We start from the raw sequence: 12,840 nt of genomic DNA on the forward strand, positions 1-12,840 counted from the left end.
AAATGTGCGACTACTCTGCAAAAAGCCTTCAGGTGCTCCTTAGAGTTCGTAAACAGTACACAACTTCCCCTGTTCTCTCTTTCACTGAGCACAATGTCTGAACTATAACCAACTCTCTGAGGGAATATGACCAACTATTAAATTCAATGACCCACACTAAGCACCTGGGTCGACTCTGAAGATTTTAAACCTCTATTTTTCTAAGGAAGTTACTTTGTTTATTTACTCTGGCCAGCAAAAGTCTCATATTGAAGAACTCTTCCACAGTCACACCCAGAAGCCACTTAGTGCAGCCAGTAGTTTCTACTTATCTAAACAAAATGAACTTCTTTGAAAAATTCTATAAAGAACATTAGGAAGATATGTGTGTTAGACAGGCACGTCTATCTGCACATGAGAGAGAGTGCTTTACCATTATTTCCCACAGTAGTCAAGAACATTTTTATAAAACTAAGATTTCTGTCTTTATTATTCCTCAAATAAATCTAGACTGATGAGAATGAAATCATATGATCCTCTGTGGTAAGTCATTTTTCCCTGGTTAGCATGAATGTCTACAAAATATTTCCGTCTGTACTTAAAAAGTGTTTTGGCAACAGATGTAAATGGTTTTATATGAAATGACTGAATATACACAGATCAGGCATCGCCTTATGACAGTATAGAAGTCATCTCATGCTTCTTTACTGATCGTGCCAGACATGGACAATCCTTACAAATCAAAACATGTGCCTTTGAGTCGGACATGTTTGTCTGGCAAAGAGACAATTTGAGAGAGAATTTGGAGCTAAACTCAAAACTTTGAGCTGATTGTTTTGCTCCTCAAACCAAACTTTTTGTTTTGTATGCCTTAGTGGAAGCCACTGGGAGATGGTACATGTCAAATTAACATCTGACCACATGAGACAACCTCTCATGAGACAACCACATGAATCAATGACCCTTAGCTGCCCATGACCCTGTCACCGGTTCACTGCTTTTCATACATATTGACCAGGAACACCCCATCAGACCTACCGTTTTTCTGGAGATCTTTAGACCTGAGCTATCACAATTTAGCCTTGATCAGCTTTACTAAAATTCTTAATCTTCCCTGACTTTTCTGCTTTTTTTCACATAAACCTTGACGGTTAAAAGTTATTTAGTTGTGTAATATATTCTAATACTAACAGGTGCCATAATGAAGATATGATCAGTATTATTCATGTCGTCTCTTGGTACCTATGATGTTATGTCTGTTCAGTGGTAATTGTGTATCTGCTTGTATATTTAGCTTGTTTTTTGTAAGGTACCTGAACTTCCAGCCAGTGTTGTGACGAGACACTGGAATGTCTGAGAAAATAACACTTAGCCTCATGCAGGCTCTTAGATCAATAAATGAAATCAGAGGAATTTTGACACTACAGACCACCAAGCCCGCCCGCCGCAGATGTCTGAAGTCCTCAGTGAGCAGTCCTAAGAGCTGGGCATTCTCTTCGGACCGTTTCATGTGTTTGCACATGAAAACACTTCTTGTCGAGAGTCAGTCTCTGACTGGACTTGACAGCATTGTGTGAGGTCAGGGTCCTCTCATGAATGTCTCCTATAACGTTTAACTGACCTAATGTTACAATGAACATGAGTCAACTTCAGAGCAAATTTAGGGCATGAAGACCAAATGCTTTTAAAAACAAAAGATTTCTTTGTTCCTCACTAAAATTGTGTTTCACTTACTTTTTTCAGTACCGACAGTCGCCTTTGGTTAGACTGCTGAAGTTCTGAGGGTTTCACGTCTTTTGATGTTATAACTAATTCATTAAGCTTATAGCTCATTCGCAAAATTAAACTTTGCACATCTTACTTATTTATCATCTCAGACAGTATAAAGTAGCCTCCACCAGCAGTTTTTTAAGCAGCCTGCGCTCTCAACACGACACTGAGAGAGACGTCAGCGTCAGATAGCGGGAAAGCAGGAAGGCGTTTGTCCAGTCAGACCGTCAGTTCCCGAAACCACACAAAGAAAACTTTGTAAAAGCGCCCGACCCTGCCTCTTAAAACCACGAGAGGGTTAAAAAAATCTCACTCACACAGAGCCTTCACAATAAATTATCCTGTTTAATTTGTAAATAGATATGACTTAAAAACCTAACAATAGGATTATGATCCTTGGATGTTCAGATGTTTTTAATTCTATGTATGTCATTATGTGCCATAATTTCTTGCCGTATTTAGTTTGGCATTAAAGACACATCACATACATATTTGAAAAAGGTTGTGTAAAATTTTAGGAAAGATAAAAATTATATCATTAGAATCTAGCATTAATAACTGTGTCAAAACTGAGCCCCCTATGGTGAAGGGAATTACATGAACAGAACTGACTACAACCAAACCAGAACTTTACTTCCAACGTTTTTACGTTCCCAGCTACATCACAGGCACAAGCCTAACAAATTGAAATATTACATCGCACTCGGTTTTCATAAATGTATCAAGTATCTGACACAGATCAGGTATGTTTTTAACGCAGATGTTTAAAATAAAAATCGCAGGGAATGTAGCAGACATGGAATAACATTGAGTTCAGTGGCACTGTACAGGAAAGACATTTGACACCACCTTATGGGAAAAGCAGACCACAGCCAGACTTTGATGAGGTCAAAGTCTAACAACTACTGTCAGATCCGCAGATCAAACTCATTCATTTCTTAGAAAAAGTGTGTACAGATAGGAAAATATGGTTAAATTCAGCGCTGTGAAGGCAAAAGCAAACAATAAAAGGATAAAACTTTTGTATATTGTACAGTTTTGAGTTCAAGTCAAGCCAACGGTTAACACAATGAACAGGCAACAAAAGCCCAAAAGGATACAGCTTGTAAGACAAGAAATGCTAAACTGTTGCTGTAAATTGCAACTAAATCTAAGATTAGATCATCCTACAGCGCTACCTAAAGGTTTTAAGACATTTGCAGAGTGCTACTGTGTAGCCGTTTTGTCACTTAGACATCAAGGAATGTTTAAAGAAGCTGGTCTGAGGTTTCTCAGCAGGGGCCCCAGCGCCGAGGTACTTAACAGTAGGACATTTTCCATGCAAGACGCATTTTTACAACCTGAAATACTCTGGAGAGGAGCTCGACCGGATCACACAGGGAACGGTGAATGTTGCTTAATGTATTCATTGGAAACCTGAGTGTTCTGTTTAGGCTGCAGCAAAGTGTAGGACACTGGATAAGGCTCCCTGTGCGTAATGAGAGTTATAAGCGGTGGATTTTCCTATGCATTAGCAGATTATTCCACTCCATTTTTACAGTTCCAACTGCTGAAAACATCTGCAAAAATCTGAGGCCTCTCGCTCCTCTAAAAGTGTTTTATTGTAGCTAACAAATCCTCTTGATTATCTAATAGATAAAAGAAAGTAAGGTGGTATCTGGCTCGAATTTCTGGTTTGCAGGCCGTTTTCTGTAAAGACCCGGTGATTGCCTGAGAAAGCTCGCCATGGAAAGAATGACTGAGAACTATTACAGGCTGTTGCATTTGGATGGTCTTTCTCTTCAAACAGTAACAGAAGCAGACTCTTTAGTGGATTATTTTTTTAATTTCTTTTTTACCGGTTATGATCTAACACACATAGTCAAAGTCAAGGCCCGCGGGCCACATCCGGCCCGCAAATCAATTATCTATGGCCCCCTGAATGATATTTAATTACTATGAGAACCGGCCCGCAAGCCAGAGCCGCCCGCTCGTGTTTTGCCTGCAAACACTACATTTCCCATAATGCAACGGTAGCCCGCGAAGTGACTACAGCGCGCCCAACGGCTTCATTATTCATCAGCTCATGAGCTGATTCAGAGCCTCACCCCGAACATTGATGAACTTGTACAAAAGATGAGACACCTCCAAGTATCAGGCTCAGCCTCAGACAAGTGAGCATCACAGAGCAGTAACGTATTTTCAGTTTATAAGTTTCAGGTAAATTTTTACATTTGTTTCTACAAAACGTGATTTTTCTTTGAATGAAGTATTGTTTTGTCTGTGTGCCATATATTTTTGTATTTTATTTTATTTTATTGTATTTATTTTTCAGTTGAATGGATTCAGGTAAAACTGCAGATAAGAGCCATGAGAAAGAATACAACTGATTTGACTTATTTTTTTACTTTACTATTTGAAAGCAGTGATCGGTAGGATCATAGAGCAGCACACTAATGCATTTTCAGTTTATAATGCATGCACTTTGATTTATGCATTTATCTTGATATAAGAAACATATTTTGTTTTTAAAAACAATTAAATTTGTTGCTGTTTGCCTCTTGAAAAATGTTTTCCCTTGAAGTTACGGACAGAGCCATAACAAAATATTGCTTTATTCATTTAATCGTTAAATAATATACACTGTGTTAGGTCTTGGTTCAATAGGCTATGTGCAATCATTTCAATATGTTTTAATAAACATTAAACCAGTCCGGCCCTCGCTTGTAGCAAATTTGTTTTTTTGGCCCTCTGTGTATTTGACTTTGACATCCCTGATCTAACATATTGCAGCAACAACAAAAGAAAAGGGGAAATGTTCAAACCGTCCATCACTGGACATCAAAGAGTGACTCATATGGTAGCAAACGCGAGTGTTATTGTTCCTGTGGAAAATTTTTAAAGTCTCTCAGAATCTGGAAATCATCTCACGATTATGGTATTGCAGCAACAACAAAAGAAAAGGGGAAATGTTCAAACCGTCCATCACTGGACATCAAAGAGTGACTCGTATGGTAGCAAACGCGAGTGTTATTGTTCCTGTGGCCAATTTTTAAAGTCTCTCAGAATCTGGAAATCATCTCACGATTATGGATCCAACAGTGCTCATATTTTCATTGCTATTAATATCATGATTATTACCGCACTCGTTGGTGTCTCGTATGTGTCTTTGGTTCAGTTCGGGACAGATCAACCTCAATGGAGGAAGGGGGGGGGAAGAAATGTGGAGGGGATTGCTGCCGTTTAGTTAAATCGGATCATTTTGTGGACACAATTAAGATTTTATCAAAATGGCAAAAATGGCCATCTAACACGTAGCCTAACCCAAAGTAAATGCACGAGCATTTCGAACCGTGGTTACCAGGGAACACAGGATTTTTTGGGTTTGAGGAAGTGCCATCCCCAAACCCAAGCTGCCATTAATGTGGTAATGTTTTTCAGACTTGGAGAGGAGACGTATACGCTGTGAAACCACATCCCTGCTCCAAACAAGGGCTTCTGCCTGATGTCACGCTCTCCCATAACATTCCATCCATCTACATTCACAAGATAAGTGGGCTTTTTTTGCTAATATTGTCTTATAAATCAAGTGAATTGTAATGGGGACGTTATTCTTTTTTTTAAGACATTTATTTTGTTTGTCCAGAATGCCCAAGAGCAATGGATAGACATTCATGGGAAAATAAGACTCATGATGATGCAGTTAAAGGCAAATACTGGTTACTGTAAACTGTTGTCACCAAAGAGACCTTCAGGTTTTTTTTTTCCTTAGGATAAACATTTCTGGTCATATAATTACAGGCTCATCAGAAGAGCAGCCATTGAAAAAAGCATTGCACCATTTTTTCCAATTGATGAATACAACTGGCACGTATATGTATGGGTCCCACTAAAAGAGCATTATTTACCTTATTAAGTGCTTTTCTTTTATTTTTGGCACAATCAGCATACAAAAAAAATTTATATCTGGGGAAAATTTTCAAACCGTTTCCATGAAACACAGAGGAAAATCTTTACAGACGGCCTTGGATGGCACCACTAAGGATGATCTGAGATCAGGAAGACAGCTCAGTTTGATTTGTCCATTTAAACTAATGAACCTGCTTGTATTACTTCTGCAACCACCTCATTATTAATTCGCAACTTTTCCTGCACAGACATCAGTTCAATAACACTATATTCCCGATCATCTTGCATCCTAAAATGTGCTCCCAGCTGTACTTATAGATTTGTGCCTTCTTCCTCTTTTTTCTAAAAATACCTAAAAATTCTCTCTAGTTCATGTCTCTTGCTTCAAAACCTTAAAACTCATTTCAGTAATTTAACGGATTTGGCATTATAGTGTTAGAAAACCTTTCTTGAACCTGGGATTTACAGCACCCTCCACGTTTATTTCACCAACCAGTTTGTTATTAATAAAATGAGCTAACCCCTATAAAAAGTTTTAAATGCGTGGATTAAGTGACAAGTTGATTTAGATTTTAGCCATCACCTTGGAGTTGTAAGGAGTTCTAAAGAGGGTAAACAATTGCTAAATCCCGTCTTAAGGATTTAAAATGGTTGAATATATTGAACCGTTCGTGTTCCAAAACAGAAAATACAACTGCAATATCCTAAAAAATGGGATTTATTAAGAGGTTTTCCACTGAGGTCTGTCTGGATGAAATAAATTTAAAGTTTGATAGTGTTGCAGTAGAAAAAGGACACCATCATCATCATGCTCCATTTACCCAAAGAGCTCCATTTTGGACCAGACAGTGAAAAGTCGCACAATGAGAGAAAAACAGAAGGTTAATGAAAATCACATTCGGTGGGAAAACGAGCAGGAATGCGACGTCAAAAAGCGTGTGGTTACAATGCTGAGCACAATACCACCCTGCAGCCTATATATTACCCCATATTGAAATGCTGTAGTCAGAGAATCATGACATCTTTCTGGAGATTACATGCATTTACTACTGAGTCAGAAAGATCACATATGAAGCTTTCAACTCATGAACATAGATAATGCTTTTTTTTTTACTTCAAATCAGGAATGAAAATATATCCGATAACTAGAAAGTGTTTTGTGAAAGTGCCAGAGCAAGTGCACAGAGGAAGTCCACTTTTACAAAGAATCCTTACATAATATCTCTTTTGGCCTTTTGTTTTTCTTCAGCTCTACTCCAAAGGCATTCAGAAATGCATGGTGAAAGCAGAGTTTTTAAAACGGTTTTTAAAAACTTTGTTAAGATGGCATAAGGAAGAAAAAATAAATAAATCCTAGCCCAGTCCAGCAAACAAGTTCAAATAAAGGAGACACAATCTGAGACCAGCGGCAAACGACTTCATAGACTCCCTGCAGTTCTCAGTGATGTGCAGCTAATGAGCAAAGGTCAGGTCTCAGCTGAGTACGACTGTAGAAAAATAAACAGTGGAATGCTGAGTGGGAGGCTTCTGTGGCGCAGGGCTTAAATATGCAGGTTTAAATTTCCCATCAGCTTATCTGGAGGCCTATTCTCAGCTCTCAGAGGAGAGAGTCTGCATTGGCAAAGTGCTTAAAAGACTAAAGTTTAGTGTAGATATGTAGGGAACGGCTCATTGATGACTATAGTTCCTTCATCGTGAACCTTGAAAGTGACAACTTTTTGATGTAAACAATTTGATTAAATTTCAGCTAAATTTTGATCTGCTAAAAAAAAATACAGTAAAATGCCAATGACGGCCTTGCCTGGAAAATAATTTCCTATTTCAGAGAAATTGATGAAAATTCCAACTCTACTTTCCCACTATCTAAGACCTCTTTGAACTCAACAACATGTCTGCCCTTCTTTGGGTTCAAGTCGTAATAAACCATTAACAGAGCCGAATTCCCAGCTGGGAATCTGCTTGTATCTAAAAACACAAGTGTTTTCAAGATGCCAACAGCTCTGGAAAAGTTGAGTGTAAAACTGTTTAGCATAGACCCTCTCAGCCAACGTCGTTAATAGTAGTAATTGTGATTCATCTCAAAGCTCGATTGATGTGGGAGCAACTTCACATGAGTTTGAACATTAAAAGGGTGAGGATGTGACGATGGGATGATTTATGGTTAGTTAGGAGCCAAATTAATAAAAAACAACTGCATAACCTGTAAGATAATGCAACAGCTGTCACTCAGCCAGCTGACTATCAAAATCAGATATTTGATCCAATTCAAGTCTTGGTATTTCAACTCTAATCTGGAGAAGATCTTTAAATGAGCCCTTAATGTACAGATTTGTTAGAAGCCAACATGTTTTGGTATTAAATGTGTTGTTCGGTCTATTAGTTTTTATGCTGATTGTACTGCAAAGATGACAATGTATAATACATTGTCATGTATTATGACAATGTATTATACATTGTCATCTTAGCAGTACAATCAGCATAAAAACTAATAGACCGAACATGTAATCTTTATATCACGTTTCATTACAGTATAATAACTTTACCTTAAACATCAGAAACAAAATTCACATTTCATGTCTGTTTATATAACAGAAAAATTTCAACTTACGAAATTAGATTTATTTTTAAATTAATTTAACTATTAAGCATTATAAGATTATGGAGTTGTGGACATCAGTCTTTTCCCCACTGGTAATTGTGTTAACATTTCTGTCTTACTATGGAATTTTTCCCTGGCAAAAAAAAGGTTAGATTTTTCTGAGACACCAAGTCTGGGATTCTGCTGCTGCCATAAAAGATGAATTTACTTTAAAGGTTGTTTAAACATCATTACCACTCATGCCAAAAGGTGTTGGCGTTTCACCATCACTTCTGGGTTTTCTTTTATCAAAGGATTCAAAGTCTCTTTATATGAAGAAAGACTTTTTTTAGGGTTCTCCAGCTGAGAACCGTCGCCCTCAGATGAGTAAACAAACACTGTCTTGCATGAGCGAGCGTGCAGCTGTCGGTCTGTACGACAGACCTCCGTTTTCAAATCTACAGGATGACAGCGCCACCAACTTGAGAAACAGACTGGCCAAAGTGTAACACAAACAGGATGCTCAGCGCTGTAGATCTCTGTTGGTTAGAACCGGAAAAACACTTGACTAGAAACAAACACCAAAATCTGTAGACTTAACCACATTAATCTTCTTCTTTGCCTTTTATTTTTTTTGTTAGGGGTCCGGGGGGTGATAGAGATATTCACCTATTCATTGTATGAGCAGCTAACAGAGGTGCTCATGTATATAAAAGGTATCAACAATATATTTCCATCGATATATATGCTGTGTGGACAGACTGTACAGAGCTATTCTTCCAGTAAAGGAATGTTTCCACTTCATTCTCAGACATTTACCTCAGTTCAGGCTGCGTCTCTGGTGTCCTTCATTCCACATACGTCAGCCTCATCAGGCCCTTCTCACTTCTGGTATGCACAGTTTAGTTTAAAAAAAAAAAAAGAAAAAAGTTTCATTTCTGTGTTGTTCAAATTGAACTGGCAGCTCGCACAATTTTTTTCCCCCCCTCTCTCAGACTATTTGAGGTCTGGGGCAGCAAAAACTACCGTGCCTCCATAATCACAAACTGAATAACCACCAGAATCCTAACTCTACCTTCAACGTTAAGCTCCAGCAGACTTGGGAAAAAAAAGAAAAAAAAAGCAAAGAGCTCTTTCATGCCCCAAAACAATTTACTATCTGTGAAGACTGTTAGCTCATAAGCGCCCCATCCCATCAGTGTTGCAAGGATTTGGAGTTGTAATTCCTCAGAACCGACAGAATACCATGTTCTTCTTTAGATGAACATGGTATTCTCACACTTTTCACACGCTCCCTTGCATAAAACAACTCAGGCCTCATATTTCAGGCTGCTCAGAGGTCAAGGAGAACGGAAATCTTGCCAAGAGGGACACTCAAAGTTTTTTAGCATGGGAGAACAAGTTAAACATGGAATTTACAACTACAAGTGCAGACGTATGAAAACACTGGTGATAAAAAACTTATCTAAGTAATAAAAATGGCATTTCTCAGTTGTTTGTTTCAGAGTGTTATTGTTACAGTAGCTTAATTAAGTAAGAAAACGAAGTCTGTTTGGATAATTGATTAATTGGAGTTGGTACTAAGGAATATTTACGTTGCATTGGAAAAGCTGGATATGACCTTGTCAAACAGTTGCTGAGGTAATTTGCTGCAGGACACCATTTCATTCTTTGCATCAATGAAACCTTTCCCATTTGTCCAACTGCTGAAAAAAGTAGCTGGGGGAAAAGAAATATAAATATGCACTGTGCCTCGCAAAGGTTTTCATATTCCATTAAGTTTTCCATGTTACAACCACAGCATCGCCGTATTTTACGTACAGTGATGCTGTACTACAAAGTACTCTATAATTATGTAGTGGAAGAAAAATGAAACATAGTTCTCAAAACATCCCACTAAAAAAGAAAAAAAAAAAATCAAAGCTCACAGCATTCAGTCCCTTTTATTTTAATATATTTCAATTTTTACACCAAAGAACAAATTAGACAGGTCAGCGTAAAAAGCTACAAAGTTATGAAACGTCATACGAAGCTTTGAACATCATAGACAGAGTGATTCATTGCACAGCTGGGAACCTCCACAGCACCTTAAATATGCAGCCACAGACATAATGAAAGGGTTTAGATTGGAGCACCTTTACTTCTTAGAATGGCTTAGTCAAAGTCCAGATTTAAATCAATTTGAGAATTGAAAACTGAGCTACACAGACTCTTTCCATCCAACCTGACTGAGCTTGAGGTGTCATTTTGTTCTTTTTGGCTACACAGGAGTTGTACTAAGAGGTTGAGTTACTTTTTAGGTATTAGTTTAGAATCAAGTATTAAGATATACAGAATTTAACAGGTAATAATGAGGCAGTAGGGTGGAGATAAAAGAAATAAAATACAATTTAAATAGTTTAAAAATGACAAAAATAAAAAAAAACAAGCTGTGCAGTTTCCTGTAATGTTATTGGTACAACTGTGATGTTTGTCTTTCATAAAACTCTATCCAAACTTTTTGAACGCAGAAGCTTTTGAAAAGTCAAACTAAAAAAAATAATAATAAAAGACATGATGGAAGTTTAAACTTCTCAAAAAGCCAGCACAATCCTTGCCAACAAACTCTGGGAATGCCAGAATCTAATTTTGGCCACCACATGGAGCCAGTGGACCTAATAATAGTGTGCAACAGGAATCAGCATCGGTTATGAGGTAATATGATGGATGCAAGGAATTCAGGTCAAGGCTACAGTTTGTTTCGCAATTTCAGGTTAACGGGAGGAAGCTTTGCGCAGCCCAGGAGAGGTACAGTAGATCACCATCTTTCCAGGGAAGGAAAAGAAACGAGACATCCAGCTGTCCTGCTGCCAGGTCAGACAGTATTTCAGCACTACAGCTTGTCAGCATCTGCTTCACAGTCATAATGTACTTGATCTCTGAATCGTATCCATCAAACCCTTAATGTAAATTCACTACGACAAAAACTAGGACATAAATCGGCACAAAAGAGTTCAAAGTTTGAATCAAGCCATCCAGGTGGATTCCTATTGCTTACCAAAGGCTAGAAATATGCATCCCAGCACCCGAAAATATACTTTTTAATCACTGGAATCAGATTATTAAAATCCAGGCCTCAATAAAGTGTATATTGTAAGCAATATGAAGCTTTTTAATAAAACAAATAAACATTTTTGCTTATTTATAGGAATGTTGACTTGAATGTTTGATGAATATGCAAAAAAAAAAAAAAAGACAATGAATCAATTTTCATGACAAAGCATTAGCAAACTCAAAGAGTTTTAAACTGAAAGGTATCATGACACAACCGTAAGCATGCAGGAAGAAACATCTGCCCCTTGTATTTTTAGAAGCGCTGTATAAATTGCTTAAGTCCCTTACCATTTTTCTCCTCCTGCAGCAACATGTTGCTGAATAGTGTATCCAAATTGGGTTTGCTTTGGACCTTTGATGATTCTAGGCTTTTTTGTGTCAATATTGAAGCAGTCATGGAACCCTTGAAAAAGAGAGAAAATAGATTTAATGTCAATGAAGTACATCCAGTTCTTAGAACAAACTTTTGCTACATCAAGTTGACAGACATTTTCTGCATGACTTTGTCTCTTACATCACTGTGGAGGAATTTATTCCTCCCCAATTCTCTTCCCTACATTTCTTAAGTTCAATAAGGTTGGAAGACATTATTTATCTGCCAAATCCTAGGCTGACCGCTCTCTTTCGTCATTAAAATTGGAAGTCGTACCTTATCGTGATTTTTATATGAAGTTCATCTACCTATCCTTCTCCACAAATTTCCCCGTCTCTCATTTTCCTGTCATTTTTAGAAATATGGCAGATAAGGGATTATTAGGAGGAGAGAGACCTTGAACCATTATTTTTTTAATCGCTTTCATTCTTTTCAATGCGCAGAAGAAGAGTACCTGCTGTCTGTTGTGCAAATGGGACACAGCACTGCCGTCTATCGGGGAGAGACGGAACTGCAGTCCCCTGCGCATTTTCACTATGCATTCATGGCCTGTTAGACTAAATATTTCACTCACATTCATTAAATATACTTAATAGATTGTGACACTTCAGAATACATAGAACGTGCATATTTAAATAATTGTACTGGCAATAACAATAGAGGCAGCAATGGGCATGCGCCAACTGCCTGCTTCATATATGTTTGGCACAGCGCCACCAGTGGTGAAGCACTGTATCCTACTGGACTTATTTCATGTATTTGAACAGGCAATGCTTAAACTCAGCGAATTTTACCATAAAAACTTTGATATTACCAACAAAACCCATCTGTTTCACTTCCCATGTAGCTATTTTACTTGTCAGGATTACAGGTGAGGGCTTCACTGCCTTCCCTGACCGCAACTGTGGACATATAAAATACCAGAAAAAATAAAGATTTTACATCAATCTTTTTCTAAATCTTTACATCCTATCAATGATAATGACATAATCTGCCTTTTACATTTTCAGAAATTGAGATTTTTATTTTAATTTTATGATGGTACAAAACATTTTAAGCTTCACTCTCCAATTTCTAATTGCCTCAAGTTGTTGTTGTTTTTTTCAGCTGACTGTTAGTAGCATTCTACAAGATACAGCCAAAAATATTTCAAATAACA

General features: G+C 37.7%; 1 protein-coding gene across 5 annotated transcripts in view; it reads right to left on the bottom strand.

Annotated features, from left to right (window-relative positions):
• Positions 1-12,840, bottom strand: part of itga11a (integrin, alpha 11a) — a 59,015-nt gene that overhangs the window by 36,310 nt on the left and 9,865 nt on the right. For 4 of the 5 annotated variants that reach the window (XM_081605045.1, XM_008404664.3, XM_081605044.1 and 1 more), the window contains one exon: positions 11,597-11,711. In XM_081605045.1, coding sequence (XP_081461171.1) covers positions 11,597-11,711 — 115 coding nt within the window. Of the gene's footprint in view, positions 1-11,596; positions 11,712-11,957; positions 12,474-12,840 lie in introns of those variants that run through there. The other variant, XM_008404666.3, reaches the window with a different exon arrangement.

The sequence above is a fragment of the Poecilia reticulata genome, chromosome 3, assembly GCF_904066995.2.
Source record: "Poecilia reticulata chromosome 3, P_reticulata-male-v2, whole genome shotgun sequence".
NCBI lineage: Eukaryota > Metazoa > Chordata > Actinopteri > Cyprinodontiformes > Poeciliidae > Poecilia > Poecilia reticulata.